This window comes from Zootoca vivipara, chromosome 13, assembly GCF_963506605.1.
Source record: "Zootoca vivipara chromosome 13, rZooViv1.1, whole genome shotgun sequence".
Classification (NCBI taxonomy): Eukaryota; Metazoa; Chordata; class Lepidosauria; order Squamata; family Lacertidae; genus Zootoca; species Zootoca vivipara.
This window is the reverse complement of record NC_083288.1, coordinates 24,092,068-24,113,123: the sequence shown is the minus strand read 5'-3', so window position 1 is coordinate 24,113,123 and position 21,056 is coordinate 24,092,068. Positions and strand designations below refer to the sequence as shown.

Sequence of the window (21,056 nt, the reverse complement as noted above, 5' to 3'; positions counted from 1 at the left end):
GCATGAGACTCATCTCAGGGATGGGTCTTTATGGATCTATCAGGCATTTGTAGATTTTTCCATGTGCATCCAAACCAACATTATGAGGAAGGACTTTGTAAACTCTAAAAGATATTCCAGTGGTCCACTGAGCAGAGTTGCTGCTCCAACCCCTCTGCTCTCCATGAATTTGCACAATCTCCTACTTGTATCCACACTGAACGTGTTGGGGTGCAGTTCAAGGGAAGGAGGAAATAGTAACGAAGGCGAGCTCTCAAAACTGGAGTGGTGGGCCTGTACCCTTCCCGGTGGTCCCATTGACAACAATGCACTGTCCCCTGTACGTGGCCTAAGAGAGGCGCAGCAGCTTCCAGGGCGGATGATCGTGTACAGTTAATTGAGACAAAGTTTAGAGGAGTTGCCATTGTTGGTTGGCAAATAAACAGCTGAGATGACAAAGGACAAGCAGGTGTGGTGGAGCTCAGGTGGTTCAGCACAGCTTACACCTGTATCTTTGGCTGCAATGCCCATCCATTAAAAAGTAATTAAGAAAACCCAGAATCTTAGCCCGGAGAGAGATCCCAGCAACAGTCTCTAGCCCTGGGAGACCAGTGGTGGTAGAACAGGATCCCTAAACCTCATTAGAAGCAGATGAGATCTCCCCATATTTGTATTTTCAACAGGAGCTGACTTAGCTGTGCTCCAAGGGAAGAGAAAATTGGGTCAGGTCCTGAGTGTGAGAAAGCTCCCCTGTTATCTTGATTTTCCCCTCCTAGCTGTCATAAAAAAATACTCCACCTGTGTCTCATTCCCACTTATTCCAGGGACGAGGAACCAGTGGATCATCAGAGGTTCCCGAACTCCAATTCCCATCAGTCCCAGACAGCATGGCCTGTGCTCAGGAGGCCTGGGAATTGTAGTTCTGAAACATCTGGAGAGTCACAGCTTCCCTAGGCTTGCTTTATTTCTTCTGCAGAAAATTTACACTGACGTAATTTAATTTGTTATAGGTGCATGCATGTGCTTGTTCCTGGGGGATCTGTACAATTGGTGATTTTAGGTGTCTGCTTGTTGGTTATTGTTTATTTTCAGAACTTACATCCCACCCTTTAACAGAGGTCTCCTGGCAACTTCAGATCAAAATAGCAAAACAACGGAAACACATGCCTCTGTGTTGACTGTTTCCTCCTCTTAAAGCTAGCTCATCACAGACAATTGTTTCCCTGTCGGTTTTAATCTTTAACCAGGAAAGAAATGCAGAAGTAAGGCACAGAGGTTGCCCCACAGATCAAAATCCATGTCCCTTGGCAGCCCACTTTTTTGTGTGCATAAGAACAAATTAAGCAATGTGGAGGAGAAGACTGCAGGACTTGGTTCCCAAGAGAGAGAATTTAAATATTTTTGGCTAAGTATTGAAGGGAGGGGATGGCATGGAGGTTTGGGGCTCAGCCGATGTCCGGACTGGGCAAGTCCAGGAGATCCTATGTAAGTTTATGGTCAAGCACAAAGCCTGTTTGTGTGCATAAGTAAATCAACAGTATAGCGAAGTCTTTCATTAAGTATAGTTTCCTGTTTCAACCCAAACTGGAAACTGTGATTAACAACTTCAGAACAAGCCAAGATAATAAGACATCTTCATAGCTGTCAACTTTTCACTTTTCTCGCGAGGAATCCTATTCGGAATAAGGGAATTTCCCTTTAAAAAGGGGAAAAGTTGACAGCTATGGACATCTTTAAACTCTGGCTTAATACTCAAAGCTACTGGTTGCTCCCATCTTGCCTTATTAATTTACACTGATATAAGATATATGACAATCGAATTTGCCTAGTAACTGGAGATGGTCCGAGGGTCTTGTATCAATCATGTGCTCTGCCACTGGGAAAGTGTTTGTGCAGGGCCGGCTCTAGGGGTAGGCTGGGTGGCGCGGGGCGCCAGGGCGCCGGGTTGGCAGGGGGCCGCTGCGTGGCGGAGCCACGCGGAAACCACGCTGCCCACTGCGCCCGCCCACCAGCTGCGGGAAGAAACGGGGCAGGGCGGGGGGGGGCGGAGCGATCTGCGCACCACGGCGCCAGGGCACCCGAACTGCTTAAGACGGTCCTGTGTTTGTGCAAGAAAATCTGCAGGGCTTCTTTTAAACAGGAGACAGAATATAGATAGCAAGTATATGGTCTTCTGATAGGTGGACTTCTGTTTTTTAAAAGAAATCCAGGGATGGGACGTACTGTAGAAAATCTGAGTCCTGAAGAACAGTTAAATTGTCCTTTAAAAATCTTGGATCTTTACTTTAATATACCGTACTTTTCTGTGTATAAGAAGAGGTTTTTTTTCTGATAAAATAATATCAAATATGGGGGGGGGGTGTCGTCTTATACAGCATTATGCATAGGTGGGACGTGGGATTGGTTGCTGCCACAAGCAGGGCAATCCCTTCCCATTTTCTTTCATTTGAGTCCCCGTCTTATTAACGGTGTGTGTGTGTGTGTGTGTGTGTGTGTGTGTGTGTGTGTTATACAAGGAAAAATACGGTAACTTGATTTTTTGGGGGGGGGAGGGAGGGGGATAGAATTCTTCTTCAACACCTGAAACTGTTCTTTTCATCTAATATCAGTAGTTTTACACACACACAATGTATCTGTACTTTGCCAAGTCTTGCTGCAAAAGCTATAAAGGTTCTGTGTAATTACCACAGGAGCAGCTGAATGAAAACACATAATTACTCTGTAAACAACCTAATTATTAAACAAGCCAAACTGGTATGGTAAAGTTCCCTTCGTTGCAATACCATTCTGTGGTTTACATAGTGACAGTGCCCTTGGGAAGCCAAGGGGAGGATGCTAAAACCAGCCGGTGTTGAGAGCACATGAAAATTGTGATGCTTTGTGCTGATTGCTTGGTTGCAAGGGACAATTGCAATACATTTTTGAAAAGGGTTTTCTGAGCATTAAATGACACCAGCCAATGGAACACTAATGCATATTGGTTAATCATGTTCTGTGTCCCCTTTGATAGTTAGCTCTACAGAACTCTATCACTAGAAACGCTTTAAGGTTTGCAATAGCTGTGTTTTACCTGTGGTAGCAAAAATTAGTTTTTACTACCTACAAGGAAAGACAAATCTATTTCAGTTTCTCACTCCCTACCCCACCAATCTTTAGTTCAGTTTGTCCCATTTTTATTTCAAAAATCCACATGAAAATATGTATGCATTTCTGTATTCTGTTCTCTTAACACCTTTTCCCCAAGCAATACCCCAGCATTAAAGGGACATTGAAGCTGGCTGGCAGGGATGGAACGATCTGTCTCTTGTTTTCCTCATTTTTTTCAACCTTAAATTCAGTTCTCTATGTTTCTGCAGCAATTTGAGATTTATTTATTTATTTAAAAAATGCTAATGAAAATTCATCAGTATTTTATTGCAAATTTCTCCAAACAAAAATGTTTTTTGTCTGCAGCTTTGACCTTTTCTTGGTGGTGGTGGGGCAAGCAACTTATCTTAATGCATTTTTCTATGTTTTCTTTCATGGGCATACCCAGCAAGGGGCGGGGGGCAGATGCCCCCCCCTAGAAGCAAAAAAAGAAAGAAAAAAGAGCCATGGTTCCCAGTGGTGGGGGAGGGAGGAGCAGCCCGAAATTGGGCTGTTTTCGCCCCCTCGCGGCTGCAGCCAGCGACAGGAACGTGGGAGGGGGGAGGAGCAGTCTGAGCTGGGGGGGGAGACGGGAGCTTCATCCTTCCTTCCTTCCTTCCTTCCTTCCTTCCTTCCTTCCTTCCTTCCTTCCTTCCTTCCTTCCTCCCTCCCTCCCTCCCTCCCTCCCTCCCTCCCTCCCTCCCTCCCTTCCTTCTTTTTTCTCTCTCCCTCCCTCCCTTCTCTCTCTCTCCCACCCCTTCCTTCCTTCCTTCCTTCCTTCCTTCCTTCCTTCCTTCCTTCCTTCTCTCTCTTCCCTCCCTCCCTCCTTCCCTCTCTCTTCCCCACTCTTGCCCCCCCTTAGTTTTGATCCTGGGTACGCTCCTGCTTTCTTTCATTATTCATTTTTGCAAATGCTCTTTTGGGTGGAGAACTACATTGCAAAATTCACGAAGGCTGCATTTCAGTTCCAGAAAGTGTGACTATAACAAATTCAGCTTTAAATGTAAACTGAAGTGAATTTCTCTCTGAACTGTACTGGTTAAGGGAATCTTTCTGAAATATGCAACATCCTTTGTGCTGTCATGATCTCAGCAATGGACCATGGGATAGCTATGCCAATCTATATATGTGTGTGTTCTACTGAAGTGGGATAAGGTAGGTTAAGGTAGTTTGAGAGTGCTTCTGGACTTGGCCAGAGATGCTTTTGCCCAGTGTAGGCTGTTGTGCCCTTGATACCCATTCCTGGAAAGGCCAGATCTGGCTGTGGTAAAATGTACCGCTGTCACATAATGCCTGCACTACTGAAATGCGCTTTATGTGGGGCTGCCTTTGAACAAGTGTTCGGAAACTTCAACTTCCTCAACTTCCTCAACTTCAACTTCCTCAAAGTACAGCAGCTAGGCTATAAACTGGAACTGGATATTGGAAGCACGTTGCACTATTACTGGGCTTCCAGGCCCAATTGAAAGTATTGGTTATCACCTTTAAACCTATACTGTATAGTCTTTGGGACAAGTTACAGGTAGGTAGCCATGTTGGTCTGACGTAGTCAAAACAAAATAAAAAACCCCCCTTCCAGTCGCACCTTAGAGACCAGCTAAGTTTGACATAGGTATGAGCTTTCATGTGCATGCACACTTCTTCAGATACATGTACACGAAAGCTCATACCTATGACAAACTTAGTTGGTCTCTAAGGTGCGACTGGAAGGGTTTTTTAAATTTTCTTTTGACTCTTTGGGACAGTTGACTGAGAGAAGGTATTTCTAATGGCTGCAGTCAAAGATTGGATTCCCTGCCCAGAGAAGGCCACCTCACTTCTTCCCTAATTATATTTTTGGAAAGGAATTCAGTTGTTAGCGATATTAGTGAATTTGGGTGGACAGGTATTTTTTTCTGTTGTTCTTGCAGTTTTATGGTGGGATGGCCCTTTACTGTTTACGTATATCTTGCCTGTATTTTTACTGTATTTTGGGCGGGGTATCAATATTATAAAGAGAGAAATGCATGCCCGAAAGTTAAAATGGAAATAAAGTGTGTGAACTTTGTGCAAAACAAGCTCCACTCACACTACCCAACAGATAGTGCTAATGTAGCCCACAATCTCCTACTTGAATTCAATATAATTATGATATGGCTTATCCAAAGCTCAGCTTTCAAGTGGAGAATGAGTCAAAGAGGATTTGATTTGGGGATTAGTTTTCTTCAAAAGCAATAAGAGTGCAATGAAATCCATGAAAGTCATCTTACGAGCCTTATTTTAGCAGATCTGGAAATTTCCCCTACCTCCTCGTGTTCCTTCTTCTTGAGGATGTGATCTTCACGGAGAGCTTCGATCTCCATTTCCAGGTCTGTTATGATGATTGTCATGTTGTCGAGTTCCTTGCGAATGTTCTCGACGTCATCCTGCACACTTTGCCGAATGGCCTTTTCTGCCTCATATCTTAGCCAAGGAGACCAAAGGAAAGCAGTTGAGGGGACTGGAGGCACATGAAGACTGAGCATACAGCTTTGAGGACTTCAGCTAGCCTACCTATGTGATGCCCTTTTCCGACATCCATGCTCATACAATAAAAAATATTGATTTGAAAAGGCACAATGGAGATTGACTTAATGATAGTGAGGGAGATACAAGGAGGTTGCAGATTATAAAAAGGTTTCAGATTAACCAACCTTAGAAGATAGAGATATTAATATAAAGATGAAAGTTATAGATTAAGAGTTTAATGGTTAAGAATCAATAGATAGGATATTATGATAATATTTAAGCAAATTTAGAATTATGTAAGATTAAGAATTTACTAAGCTAGATATGTAAAGAAGCGTAGCGGGAGGAGGGAGAGGAAGTCAGCAGATTAGATTAGTAATAAGGATATCAAATATGAATTTTTGTTTTTGTAATCTTTTTGTGTTTTTGTATTCTTTTTTCTTTTTCTTTTTGCTGTATGTCATTTTTGTCTTTTCCGTTTATATGCATATAGTTTTCTCTTAAAAATGTTTAATAAATACATTTATAAATAAAAAATAAAATAAAAGGCACAATGGACCTTTCAGTCTAGTCTTCCACTCTAGCACAGTGGTGCCTCACTAGACGAATTTAATTTGTTCTGTGAGTCAATTCGTTTTGCGAAAAATTCATCTAGCGAATCCTATAGGAATGCATTGAATTTTTTAATTTTTTTTTTGCCCATAGGAACACATTAATTGAATTTCAATGCATTCCTATGGGAAACAGCGATTCGCTAGACGAATTTTTCACAAAACAAACTTGTCTTGCGAGGCAACCTCCGCTCGAAAAATCTCTTCGTTAAGCGAAAAATTCGTCTTACAGGGCATTCGTCTAGCGAGGCACCACTGTAGATTCACGAAGTCCAGTGAAGCTGGATGCATACATTACATAGATAACTGACCAGCTCTTGGGTTTTCTGTTGGTATTCGACAAAGATGGGTTGAAAGACTTGTTTCCTAAAACCAATTTTCGCTACGGGCGAAGTTAGACAAGATGTTAATCAAGCCATGTGCCCCTGGGGCAGAATTTGTTATGCAGAAACAGCCTGCGCAGGAGCTCCAATTTGGCCTGGAACACATGAGAGTTGAACTAGGTGGCTATTTGGGCCCCTTCCAACTCTGCAGTTCTGTGATTCAGCCCTTTGCTGCCCATTACAGTCATGATCTAGATCAGGCATCCCCAAACTTCGGCCCTCCAGATGTTTTGGACTACAATTCCCATCTTCCCCAACCACTGGTCCTGTTAGCTAGGGATCATGGGAGTTGTAGGCCAAAACATCTGGAGGGCCACAGTTTGGGGATGCCTGATCTAGACACACACACCTCACTAGGTCACACGGGAGGTGGGGAGAAAGCTTCCACTGGAGCAAATGGGAGCTCCCTCTGCCATACAAATTGCAGACTGCGGCGGAGGCCATCTAGACCAGAACTGCAACAAAAGGCGAAGCCTACAAGCTTCCTGTGTCCCATTCCAAACTGAGTGGACACACTTCCTGGCACTGGCTATTTCTGCAAGAGAAAGAGTTGCTGTTCCCCTTCAGTTTCTCAAATTTGTTTCCCCCCCCACAGTCCCACTCAGATACTGGCAGTGAGTGATTCTGGAAGGGTGGGGGAAACAGCTAAAAGGAGCAGAGAAAGTCAAAATAGGCAGTTTCCCCTTCCCTTCCATGCACACTCACTAGCCTTATCCTTTATTTGAATCAGCAAATACATCTTGAGTAACACATGTCAGGTTTGATCCTGAATGTACCCTCTTAAGAACATAAGATGAGCCTGCTGGATCAGGCCAAGGGTCCATATAGTCATAGGATCCCCTGAGGGATAGCTCAGTTGGTAGAGCGTGAGGCTTTTGATCTCAGGGTTGCTGGTTCGAGCCCCACATTGGGTAAAATACTGCTGCACTGCAGGGAGTTGGACTAGATGATTCTCACGGTCCTTTACAACTCTACGTTTCTATGATCCTACTGGATCAGGCCTGTTTTCACAGTGGCCAACCAGATGCCCATAGGAAGCCCACGGGAAGGACCTGAGAGGAGCAGCAGCAGCAGCAGCATCTCCCCACCTGTGATTCCTAGTGACTGCCTCCGATAGTGGAGGCTGAAGATAGCCATTGCGGCTAGCAGCCATTAATAGCACCGATCTCATTTCAGGAGGCAGGGGAAATGGAAAGGAAACAAGCAGTGGTGCCTACATAATTCCTGAGGTTTCCTCTTCTATCCAGAAAAGGCAACACACCAGCCTTGAGCTTTCAGCCTCAGCCAGGTATGTTATGTGGTGGCAGCCACAAATGAGTAAGAAGCAGTGGGGGGGAGGGGAGGTAAGACCCCTTTCAACCCTACGCTCCATCCGAGATTGGCCTGCTAGCCAGCCTCATTGCTGGCCACGGACCTAGTAAGTAGAGCGCCATAAATGGCATGACTCCAATGGCGATGATTTCAACTAGGCTTAACCTGTAGTGCATCTAACATTCCTGTTGTTATTTATTACCTTTATTAAATTACTTTGGGAATAGGCCAGCTTTATTGTACCCAAACGACCAGGTTGTGAAGAATTAAGGCCAAATTCTATGTCTTTGCCCATTTCTGTTTCCATGAATAGACGAGTTCAAGGAATAACTTACTTGAGCCTGAAGTCCTCAGTGGCCATTTTAGCATTGTCAATCTGTAGGACGATGCTCGCATTGGCAACCCGTTTAGTCTCAATCTGTAAATGAGAAAGATAGAATTCATCTCATTGCAAATGTGGAATGAAAAGCTTGGGGGGGGGGGTTGGCAACAGATGGATGGATATCTCATTTTGGGTTTCTCTCTGTGTCTCATTTTTCCAACCTAAAGTGCAGTTCATCATATTTATGCATTTATTTCCTTTTTAAAAAAAATGTCCTCACAAAAACTGGTCAGTTTTTCAGTATACAGTGGTACCTCACAAGACGAAATTAATTCATTCCACAAGTTGTTTCGTGTTGCAATAATTTCATCTTGCAAAGTGCGGATTCCCATAGGAATGCATTGAAATTTAATCAATGCATTCCTATGGGGGGGAGTGCAAAAAAAAAGGCGCCGACTCACCCGTCATGGCCACTCTGGAAGTTCTTTAGGCTCTGGGGAGGGGGAAGCAGGAGAAGGGCCAGGGAGAGGCTCCCTTCCTCCTTCCCCAGCAGCCGGACCCTCGCGCCCAAGCAGACAGACAGCCCGTTCGCAGGCAGGCAGGCTTAAGGTGAGTGAGGGGGGATCCAGCTGCTGCGGAAGCCGGGCGATGGCGGGCGACGGAAGCGCAAGGCGGCTGGGCTCCTGGCGGTGGCGGTGGCGGAAGCGTGAGGCGGCCGGGACTTCGGTCTTTTGAAGTTTTCTATGGCACGGCCATAGAAAACTTCGTCTTCCGAGTCTGCCAAAAAATCGCAAAACGTTGTCGTCTTGTGATTTTTTTTATGCCGCGAGGCGTTCGTCTAGCGAGGTACCACTGTATTTATTTAGTATATGATGTGCAAATAATTTTTTTGCAAGCAATGTTCTCTGATGTAATGCCTTTTAATGAGCGGAACCTATCACTTGGAAACATCTGAAATGTTCTAACTTTGTTAAGCTTCATATTTTTAATGCAACTTTTCCAAAGCAAATTCACATTCACATTGTTATTCAGAAATATTTAAATCAAATGTCAAAATTGATTGCCAGTATCTCTTGATCATTTTGATTTTGGCCATCTTCAGTTCTGAATTCCCAGCTACCAAATACTAATGGTTGTTACTTATCTACAAGATGCTATCGGACACTATATCTAATGAATGCGAGTTACCCAACGCAACCTGATGTTAATGACGATTGTTTGCCGACCATTAAATGCCATCAAATTATCAGGTACAAGCTATTTTCAAAGAGTTTCCAAAGGATCCCAGAAGTCTTTGGTAACTTATCAGATGTTCAACAACAACAACAGCTGAAAGGCAGTTTGCAAACCACAACTGATCTTCCTCTGTGATGCTCAACCACTGATGAATGCTTTAGATATGTTAAAGGACACACACCACCTGTTCACAGAAGATGAGGAGGAGCGCCAACAGTGCCTTCTGTGAACTGCGTGTGTGCCCTGCAACAGGCTTTAGAGCAGGCATCCCCAAACTGCGGCCCTCCAGGTGTTTTGGGACTACAACTCCCATGATCCCTAGCTAACAGGACCAGTGGTCGGGGAAGATGGGAATTGTAGTCCAAAACATCTGGAAGGCCGAAGTTTGGGGATGCCTGCTTTAGAGTCTTCTGCACAGTTGAGGGATTCTATGATAGTGTCAAGAGTCAGAGGACCCAACCCCCACGGTAGGTTGACAGGAAAGGAAAGTTATTACCTACAGCTTTTTATTCAATATTCACAGAGAGAGGCTTAGAAAGGTAGTTTCTTGGAATAATGGTGTTGCCCCGAGTAAATCTCCCCTCCCCTTCTCTCCCACTTACTCATTCATCATCCCTTCTATGGGTGGCGCTGAGGGTCCTTTGCTTCTGAGCCTTTTGCTCTCCTACTTTTAAGGCTTGCCAGGTTCTGGGAGATGGTGGGTCTGGAATGCTTTCTAGTGATAACGTGTCAGCCAGCTGCTCCAGCTCTGCCTCCTCCTCCTCCCCCATAATTTCCCAACTTTTCCCATCATCGTCCTCTGAGCTGTGATCTCCCACAAACTCCTGTTGTAATTCTGAACTGTCTGCTTCTTCTCTGGAAGGGTCAGGCTGGGGAGGCGGTCTCCACCATTCCTCCTCTGCCCGGTCCCTGATAGATAGACTCTTGATACCTGGGTGTCATGACCTATAACCCAGGTGGTTGTCGTGGACCAGGAAGCATGTCAGAACCCACAGCACACAAACCTATGCTCATCCCGTCTGCCACAGAACATGTTTCTGATGCACAACTGACTTCAGCCTGATAAGTGCTGGGTCTGCACAAACACATTCTCAGACAGTCCCAGCCACAACGCATCTGTGCCATTGTGCTGTACTGGAAATGTATTGGAAATATAGGCATCTCTCTCTTTTTAATGCAGTTGTTTTATACACTTAATGTCATTGCATTTGTTCATTTAATCCTAGATTGTAAGATTTCAGAAATAACTTTCCGTTTTGTCACCTCCAAAGGGGAAATGATGTAAAGTAGTTTAAAAACTATTTTTTCTTTTCTACCTGCATCCCCCACCCTCACCTGTGAATAGAAGGTGCATTTCTGTCTTTTTGCTAGCAAGCAGGGCCTCTCATTCTCTTATCAGCTCAGCAAGACATGCCAAGAGCTCACTGACCTTTGCAGACTAGGAACTTCAAAGCCCCAGAACAGTAACTCACACTAATTTGGACAACTTCATGTAAGCAGATAGCAGAAAAGCAGCATTTTGTATGAGACAAAAGAATAGCAAATTTCTAAACTTTGCTCACGGTTGCCATGGTATCGCTAGTGGATAGGAGCGTGCTTTTTGTAAACCAATTAGAAGCGAGCATGAGGGGTCCACAAGCTTTCCACACATTCTGGTATCCAGTCATATTGCTGAAAGGGACCGTTCATGAGCTAATCGTGCAAAGCGAATGTTATAAAAGTGTCTTGAATTTTGTGTCCTGTGCCCAGAATTTGGAGAATTCCTCTGGATTGTTTTATTCTTACTGCAGTCTGCAAGAAAATCTGAACTCTTTCCACAATGCTGCTGCTATGTGGCTAAAAAGGACCAGCATATCAATAACCTGACTTGCCCCCTTCTCCATTGAGAGCGAGGAGTTATGCTTTAGCAACACGAGCCTGAGGCTCCCTTGAAGCCTAGAGTTGAAGAGCAGAGGAAATGAACCCCCATTCCAGTGGAAGCCTTGAGTCCATTTGGGCTCTCTGCTTGCAGGACACATAAAACCCCTCCACCACTGCATTGGCACCGAGAAGCAGAGGCTTGCTTTTCTTCTCCTGTCCAACTCTTTGAACTAGGAGTGTCCTTCAGGCACAGAGACAGAACAAGCCGTTGTGCTTCTGGATCTCCCAGCTTAGACCCGGAAGGGGGAGGCCCCGTCGCTTTGCCTTAGAACCAAACTGGTACGCCAAGTTTCAGTTGTACTCATAAGCCAGCAGGCCTCTGTCTCCTCTTGAACTGTGAGCGGCAGCAATTGTTTTTGGCCCCTGCACTTCATAGCTTCAAGCTCAGAGCTGGAGTGAGGAGCAAGATATTTCCCCATTACATCATGCTCTGGCGTTTCAGAGTTGTAGCATAAAGTCAGAGAAAAGACCTCCATCCCTTCAGCCACCAAGGCAAGCCAGGAATTGTCGACTGCTGTAACAGATATGACACAACAGGAATCAGTGCTCAAAGTGTGTCAGGAAGTTTGGAAACCACTTAATATTCCTGTACATAAGGAATATCCTTACTCCCAGTTCATGTATTGTTTTGGGAAGTGCAAATCACATCAGATTTCTTCCCTGTCCCTAGCTGCTGTGTCATTCTCTGCAAAACACACCTTTTGGGGGGGGTATGTAGTTTTGCCGTTGGAACTTGAGATACCCTGAATCTATCTCTAAAGTATCACTAAGACATCCTCTCTAGGCTTTTCTTGAAAGACCCGAGTCGCATCACAGAGCCAGGGGAATCCATGCCATGAATGTGTTTGTTAAGCGATGACAGGGAACATTCCTGGGCAAATAGACTACTCCTCTGGGGTTGCCAGAAGAAGCAATGCAGAAGGCCACAAAGTTAGTTCACAAATGCAATTAACACTTTTCCACTCTGACACTTCTTGTTGTTGAACTGTAGAACAGGAAAAAGGCGGTTGCTGAGATCTTGGAATCAATGACCTATATTTTCAGCATTCCTTGCTCTTCCCTTCCTTCCCCAAGTGCATGCAAGAAAGGATGCCGTAAGCACAGAGCCTACACAGCAAACACCTCCAGATGATTTCAGCAAGAGGGCAAAGCCATATATTATAGGAGAACACACACATACACACAGGGATTTTAGCCAATCAGTTTGTACCTTGAGTGTAAACAAAACTCATGCAGAGTCGCACAAGAAGAAAACTTAGATGGTGGTGTGATAAGGTGCTGTTGAGACTACATCTTGCAAAACATCCTGGCTTTAGCTGAACTTATTCATGGTGCTTCAGAGAGAGCAGAGGGCATCCCTAAGAGCATATTGGGAGGCGAAGTCCTTAACAGCAGGGCAAAACGTATTGACAACATGGAAACCATGATTCCTAGAACTGTATCATGAACCAGTGAGGTTCCTTGCTTCCCCATGTGTCTATGTTTTCAGAATGTACTGTTTCCCCTCTGCTTGCCCATTAATCCTAACACAAGAAGGATATAGAGCAAAGTTGGGGAGGGAGGCAGACTAATGCAAACCCTCTAGCTGGCTCACAGTTCTCTTGACTATGGTAGCAGACCCCAACACACTAGAAAAATCCACATTTATATGTGTGGGTGCCAAGATCTAATATGAATATTTATCTTGTGCCAAGAAAATTATTTCTCCACTGGGTAGCAATCCCAGTTCAAGCCAATAGAAGCTAGGGGAGAGTTTACTGGCAGAGCAAGGCAGTTTGGACCTGAAGTGAGGAAAAATGAGGAAGGACGATTGCGTTAGGAAGGTCCTCATTTGTTGGCTGTAGTCTTTGTCCTGCCCTCAGCATGCTTCGGTAACCCTCTAAGCCAAGTCTGAGGAAAGCCATTCAGGGGCTGAGAAGATTGGTGGACGAAGAGTGGTTGGCCAAGTTGGCTGTCACCATGCAGAAGGCATTACTTAGCATACAGCGGTACAGTTAGGCAGTTTCATTTTTAATTGTTATGTTTTATTGTTATTTTTGTTTTATGAATCACTTCCCATGAAGCACCTGGACTGTGATCCTATGAGGGTCTGTCTTTCAGGTGCTCATGTGTTTTACTTCAAAATGTGGCAAGATAGGCCTTCCTGCTGCTCATTCTGCAGAGAGGGGCCCTGCTGGATGCCATTTTGCAGAGATCTCTGTGGCAGCCTCTCCCAAAGATTATGGGAGGCACAAATTACCCTCATTTAGAACCGGAACGCTCTTCAAGAGCTAAAGCACACCGTTGTGAAAAGCCTGCCTTCTTGCCTTATATAGCAACATGGAGTTAAAAGTCATTAATAGGATTAGTCACAGGGATTATTGCCTAGTTAAATGGGCATTATTATGAGCCCCAATTAACATCCCACTTAGGCACGAAGACATGTGAGTGCGAAAGGCAGCTTCAGTTGAAGCTTAATGTGGAAATCTTGGTGAGAACCAGAAATTCTCTTTAATTATCGGGAAATTGCATATTTGCTGAGAGGGTGGGCTGTTTGTAAGATTAGAGTGGAAGTGTGTATTTTCCTGCACAGCTGGCCTCATGTGTACTCAGAGACACTATAGCAGCTCTATCCTCTTAAGATTGATCCAAAACAATTTGCTGCCTTAGGTAAGAGGCAAAATGGTGGGCTCGCCTATTCCATGTATGGAACTGGACCAGACTGGCTGTTGAATCTTGCTTCTGTGCATAGCTGCCAAGTTTTCCCTTTTCTCGCGAGGAAGCCTATTCAGCATAAGGGGAAATCCCTTTAAAAAAGGGATAACTTGGCAGCTATGCTTCTGTGCAGGTGATAGGCCAGCATCTTTCACTAAAATTAAGGCTGGGAAAGGGGGTGCAGAGTTACTATATCCCAGCTGCATTTCCTGTGTGTAATGACCTTCAGGCTGCAGATGGGAGCTCTACTGAGAGAATGTCACCCCCAGGCCACATCCACACCATATATTTAAAACACTCTGATACCACTTTAAATAGCCATGGCTTCCCCCCAAAGAATTCTGGGAGCTTTAGTTCATTTATGGTGCTGAGGGTTGCTACGAAGCCCCTATTCCCCTCAATGAGCTACAACGGCAAGAATGGTTTTAACAATCTACCCCTTTTCCCAGGGAAGTCTGGGAATTGTTACTCTGTGAGGTGAATAGGGGGTCTCCGCACAACTCTGAGGGCCCTTAACAATCAACAGCTCCCAGAATTCTTTGGGGGAAGCCAAGACTGTTTAAAGCAGGCACCCCCAGACTTCGGCCCTCCAGATGTTTTGGACTACAATTCCCATCATCCCTGACCACTGGTCCTGTTAGCTAGGAATCATGGGAGTTGTAGGCCAAAACATCTGGAGGGCCGCAGTTTGGGGATGCCTGGTTTAAAGTGATGCTTTAAATGTACAGTATGGGGTCGCCCAAGATGCCTATGCATAGAAAGCCTGCATGTCAAGGAGAATTGGGTGGAAGTTCTCACTCGGACACCACCTCATTTGTTACGTTTCTTTTTATAAATGAAATTCAGTTATGAGGACCCCCCCCACCCGCCTCCGGTTTGAAGTGGTATAGTCCAGACTAAGGGCTATCTCTAGCTACTGTTTCTGAGAGTTAGGCCAAGGTTACTGCAAGGGGATGAATGAGTAGAGAAGTGTAAAGCAGCAAACATCTTTACAAACGGGAATAACTAGTGAATTAATTTTCTTCAGGAGTGCTCTTCACTTTGGCATTTGACACTTGAGGGGTTTATTTCTAGGGCCCACCTCATTTATGCAATTCTAAGTTGTTTTAAGCTGTTTTTTAATATTGTTTTTTAATGTTGTAACCTGCCCTGGGACCTTAGGGTGAAGAATGATTAACTAATCAACAACCACCACCACCACCACAACAACATTGCTTGCTAACAGTGGGGAACAGGCTGTAGCTCTGCAGCAGAGCATCTGCTTTGCATGCAAAAGATACCAAGCTTGATCTCTGGCATCTTCAGGTACAACTAGAAAAGACCCCTTGTCTGAAAGACTGGATGGTTGCTGCCAGTCAGTGTAGACAATACTGAGCCTTAGGGACCAATGTTCCAACCTGGTATAACACAGATTGCTATGTACCGGTAAAGAAATGCTTCCCAGTCTCAGCTGCTCGCTGCTCAAGATATCCCACTAAGCCATACTCAGAGCAGGCACCTTCATCCGAATGGGTCTACTTGTGATGTCAGTGGAATATTATCCGATGCCTTGCGCTCACTGGGTGGCTCGTCCCCTGGATTCCCATCCATATCTTCTTGGGTGGAGCATGCCATCCTTTTCAGCTTGTTCAAGGGCTAACCCACTATTTAGAAGGGTGTCTAGGATTCACTCGTAAAACTAGCATCCCAGCATATTCTGATAGGAACACTGTGCTCTTGCAGGAGAAGAAGGTTACCTAAAAATTATGCTTTATAATATATACATGAGATGCATGTATATAGAAATAGCTGGCATCATTTCAGTCGCGGTGCATCTGAGAAGCAAGAGCGAAGTGCAACATTCTGTCTAGAATTCAAATCGTGTTCTGTGCACATTGGAAACGCGGTGAATAGTTCGAGTCTAGAATGTTAACCCTAACCTTAAACCCCCCCCCCGTCAAATTTACCTTGTATAAAAAACTTATAGGGTAATACAATTCTTAATTAAAAATCCAAAGATTAGTATTAAGCATTAACACGCCAAATTCAACATATTGTGCTGCCAAGCCCATAAATTCCACATCACCCACAACTGCAATGTGATAAAAAATATAGAAAAGTGAACATTTCACCCCTGCGCGAAATGGTAGTTAGGAGAATTTGCTTGAGAATGTGTGTGCTTAGAAATGAAATAAAATTCAAGGTTGCCTCCCCTCCCTCTTCACCCTTTCCCACCCTTGGAGTCCACACCTTTCCTGGAGGAGTCCAGCTCTTAGGCGAGCACCCAGCAGAAGCAACCATTTCAGGCATTTATATTGCTGAGCAGAATGAGTACTTGAATTCCCCCATGGAGGAATGTCGGCCAATCTGCGCCTTACCTTCTCGTGCATGTCTGAGATGTTTTGTTCGTAATCCTTGAAGTCGTGCTTGGTGCCCTGAGACTTCTTCTTGTGCCATTCCCGGATGCAGCCCTCCAGCTGAGTGTTGGCCTCTTCCAAAGAATGCACCTTCTCCAGGTAGGAGGCCAAGCGGTCGTTCAGGTCCTGCATCATCTGCTTCTCGTTCCTTCCCATGAAGATGTCCCCGTGGCTCCCGCCGAAGCCCCCCCAGCCTGCCCCGGCATCAGAGGCCAGCCAGGTGGGTGCTCCAAAGGGCATGGGGACAGGTAGGCAGCCACTACCTCCGTGCAGAGTGCCAGCTCTGTAGGGATCTCCGACGTGTGAGAAGTTGCATCCTGCAGCACCCCTGAGAGATCCGGAAGAGAAGTGGTAGAAGCCTTGGCCGGTGTTCATTCTGACATCTATTAGGAACCGAAATCAACATGCAAACACTCCCTCTCTTTCCTGGCAGCGTCTGAGAAGTGCCTCAACCCTCGCTAAGTGCTTTTAAGCCTTTCCTTGTGGGAGTTCCCTCATGTTAAACAACTATGCCAACAAGGATTGTGTCATCATCACAAAACATGCCTTTCCTCTCGGTCAATTCCAAAACCCTGATTAACCGGCAAATATGATTGTCATTCTCTGGAACGCTGGTGACATACCAAAGGTGCTTCTCTTTCCTTTCCCCGTCCCTTCCCTCCTCCTCCTCCTCTCTTTCCTTTTATTTTGCTTTTTGCATGTCATATCAGTGAGGTGTGGCCACCCAAGGGAGGGGTGGAGCCGAACTGAGAGAGCCCCAGCCTCTGCTTCAGGTTTCTTTCAATCACATGGCTTGGTGTGTTATGTTCAGCTGTTTGCAGCAGCAAGAAAAACGGCCTGAATTACACATGCAAAAACACCGAAGGCCAGAAAAGGGGTTAGGTCAGTGAAGGGCAACCTTTTGAGCTTGGTGTGTCAAAATTCGCCAAAAAACCGAGCATAACTCGGGTGGTGTGTCACTTCGAGAAAAAAACCATAATTTTGCGATATTTATAGTTTAAATAACAAAAATGTATAATTGTAATATAGAACTGTATTTAATATACCGAAAACTAATTATTTAACCAAACCAAACCAAAAAACCCTTCTTTATCACAAAATGCCCAGAGTTGTTGAGCTTTTGGGGGGAGCTGCTGACCAAAGTTTTGGAGCTTTTTTGGGGGGGTGCAAAAGTTGCTTTGCTTTTTTGGGGGGGTGGGATGCCCCAAAGCTGTTGTGCTTTTTTGGGGGGGTGGGGGAGAGAACAGAAAAAAAATGATGAATAATACGTTCGCTGAAACTAAGACGCAGCACCGACATATTCTGCCAAAGCGCCAAAAAAGCCAGCACAGAACGGGTTAAAAAACAAACTCTGTTACACCCAATCATAGTCTGACAAAGCACCAGGAAAAAAACCAATCTCTGGCTACCAGCAACAACAACAGCGCGAATGGGCCGATGTGGCGCGTGCCAGCAGTGAGGGCTCTGCGTGTCACATCTGACACACGTGTCATAGGTTCGCCATCACTGGGTTAGGTAGGCTCCGGGGCTCTTTGCATGCCATTTCTGAACCGTCTTTTATCATGTGTGGGTTGGGGGGCTTTTTAAAAAAATCAGCTTGTGACTCCCCTGGACATATGGACTGTTTTATAAACCCTCTTAAAAAATAGAAGGTTCAACAAATCTCTTAGGAACTTAAGAAAAAGGTTATCGAGAGCCGTTCAGGGACTCTGGGTCAACCTTAGCCTCTCTAGGGATGGACAGATCCACCCATTTTGGCATCTCTTGATGTTTCTCATTTTCCAATCTTAAGGCCAGTCTTCTGCATTTCCCTATCAGAATTTATTCATTTTATATAAATTGTTGCTATACCCAATCTTATGCTATTTCCCGCTTTTTGTATGCATTTCCCCCAAACGTTTTGCCGAAATCTGGAGCATTCACTGCACAGTGGAGCTGGCCTCAGTACTAGCATTGCTGCTGCTCACCTCAATGGTGTGGCTGTGGGGGCACATCATCAGGAGTGCTAGATTGGCTCGGCTGGTGCCCCCATGTGGTCCTGACCTCATTGCCCCCCTGCTGCATCCCTGCAGCATCCAGGTGAGCAGTAGAGAGATGGGTGTCAGAAGAGCCGTTCCACAGATCCACCACACCACATCAGTCACTGCTGGCCAGTATCTGTTTCCTTGCAGTTTCCACCAACTGGCTCATGTGAGGAGCAGAGGAAAAAGTCTGCGCCATCTTGCTTTGGACACAGATGGTTCCCTTTGCCTATACAGTCATACCTCAGTTTAAGTACGCCTCAGTTTGAGTATTTTCAGTTTAAGTACTCCGCGGACCTGTCTGGAACGGATTAATCCACTTTCCATTACTTTCAATGGGAAAGTTCGCTTCAGGTTAAGTACACTTCAGGTTAAGTACGGACTTCCGGAAGCAATTACAGTGGTACCTCGACTTACGAACAACTTGACAACTGAATTTTTCGACTTACGAATGGGGCAAATGGCCGCGCGCTTACGAATTTCTTGACATCCGAATGGAAACCGTGGTGGTTTTAGATAGGTTTTTTTCGACTTACGAATTTTTAGATGGGGTTGCTTCGACTTACGATTTTTTCCGCTTCCAATGCATTCCTATGGGAAATCGCCTTTCCAATGGCGCTTTTCGACTTACGAATTTTTCGACCTACAAAGGTGCCTTCGGAACGGATTAAATTCGTAAGTCAAGGCACCACTGTACAGTCATACCTCGGGTTAAGTACGCTTCAGGTTGAGTACTCCGCGGACCCGTCTGGAACGGATTAATCCACTTCCCTTTACTTTCAGTGGGAAAGTTCGCTTCAGGTTAAGTACGCTTCAGGTTAAGCACAGACTTCCGGAACCAATTGTGTTTGTAAACCGAGGTACCACTGTATATATATCCTACAGAAATGAGAGCAGCCCCCGTCTCCCACTCCCCCCCCTCTCACATGCCCTCTGTGCATGCCTGAGGTCACTGGTAGCGGTGGCAGGATCTTTCTGTTTCTCATTGTTTGTGTCTTCTTCCATTCAGTTCCCTACATTTCTCCCGCTGTTTGATTTTTTCCAAAAAAATAATAATCATGAAAATTCATCAGCATTTCGGTGTGAATTTCTCTGAATAAATGCATCTTTGTATGCAATTTCAAGTAATGTACACATTTTTGCAAGCCATTCTTGCTAACATAGGCATTTGCAATGTCATATTCACTAATATGGCACGCTTCCCCTTCCACACGTTTTGTAAACATTATTTAATCGGAGAACTGCATCATAGCATTCAGAAAAATGCAACTTTCGAAGGATGGTTGTGTTTTGGTTCTCATTGTTCTGGAAAGTGCAAATTTGATCGATTCACTTTTAAATGTAAACTTAATTGAGTTTCTCTGCCACCCCTTGTTATTGGAAGGGAAGCGAAGACCACAAATGATGGATGGCTAGCGAGCCAACCTGTTGTTGAAAGTCAGTGTAGTTTTGCATACTCATAACAGAGCACCCAGGGCCAAATTAAGACCTTTAGAGGACCTACTGTAAAGGTTGAAAAGATTATGGTGTCCCACATATGTACTGGTAATTCAAAATGTATGAGTAATGAAAAGAACAGAAAATTGGAGTTAAGAGTGTTCAGTGGAGTGTCAGGAAGTCTAACAAAGTTCTGGTCCTCCCTCCGCCCCTCCATGAGGACTACTTTGATATGTGATTTAAAAAATTTAAAAAAATCAAAAGTCAAATTACTAGCAAAGAAATTCTCTCTTGACATCCCTGCTTTGTCAGATCAATTCACCGGACAGCTCATTTATTCCTGAAACTCAGGCTTATCCTTTTCCTGGAACCTTTAAAAAGCATCCTTTGAAACACAAAACAACATAAGAAGAGTTATGCAGGATCTAATCAGAGGCCTATTGGGAAGTTCCATGAGCAGGACAATTGGGGGGGGGAGCAGCACTCTTCCACCCATGTTCCCCAGCAACGGGGAGACCCTAAATAGTTGCACTAGTGCAATGACTTATAGTTGTGCATCCTCTTCTCTCCCTGCAAATGTGCTCGGCGTCATAGCTGCCAAGTTTTCCCTTTTCTCGCGAGGAAGCCTATTCAGCATAATGGAAAATCCCTTTAAAAAAGGGATAACTTGGCAGCTATGCTCGGCGCCCCCCCCCCCAACCCTCTGGAGCAGATTTAGGCAGATAGCAGGAAAAAAAAGAGGGCAGGGCAGCTACACTCTGCAGTTACAAGTCGTCGTGCTAATGTAAATATTTAGCTAGATACTGCCCATTACATATAGCTATCATGATAAGTAATCACTAATAGTTTTACGAATACGTCGAATCCTCTTCGTAATGCCACCCAGCTTGCTGGCCATCAACATTGATTTAATTGATGTTTGATTCTAGAGTATTGTATCTTTGGAAGCCACGTAGAGACTATTGTAGTTAAGTGGTTTTGTAAATTGTATAAATAAATAAGTCTCATGTGGTTAGGGTTGCCATATTTCAATAAGTGAAAATCTGGACAGAAAAGTTACTGAGTTGTTGTTTTTTGTGCGAAATCACAAATAATTTGGGCATTTTTAGATTTTGTTTAGGAAAATCGGCTAA

At 44.7% G+C, this 21,056-nt stretch overlaps 1 protein-coding gene across 3 annotated transcripts in view; it reads right to left on the bottom strand.

Moving 5' to 3' along the window:
* LOC118095726 (keratin, type I cytoskeletal 23) overlaps positions 1–21,056 on the bottom strand; it is a 41,583-nt gene that overhangs the window by 9,851 nt on the left and 10,676 nt on the right. For 2 of the 3 annotated variants that reach the window (XM_060281481.1, XM_060281480.1), the window contains 3 exons: positions 16,427–16,793; positions 8,233–8,315; positions 5,391–5,547 (listed from right to left, as the gene is read on the bottom strand). In XM_060281481.1, coding sequence (XP_060137464.1) covers positions 5,391–5,547; positions 8,233–8,315; positions 16,427–16,793 — 607 coding nt within the window. Of the gene's footprint in view, positions 1–5,390; positions 5,548–8,232; positions 8,316–16,426; positions 16,794–18,432; positions 20,507–21,056 lie in introns of those variants that run through there. The other variant, XM_060281482.1, reaches the window with a different exon arrangement.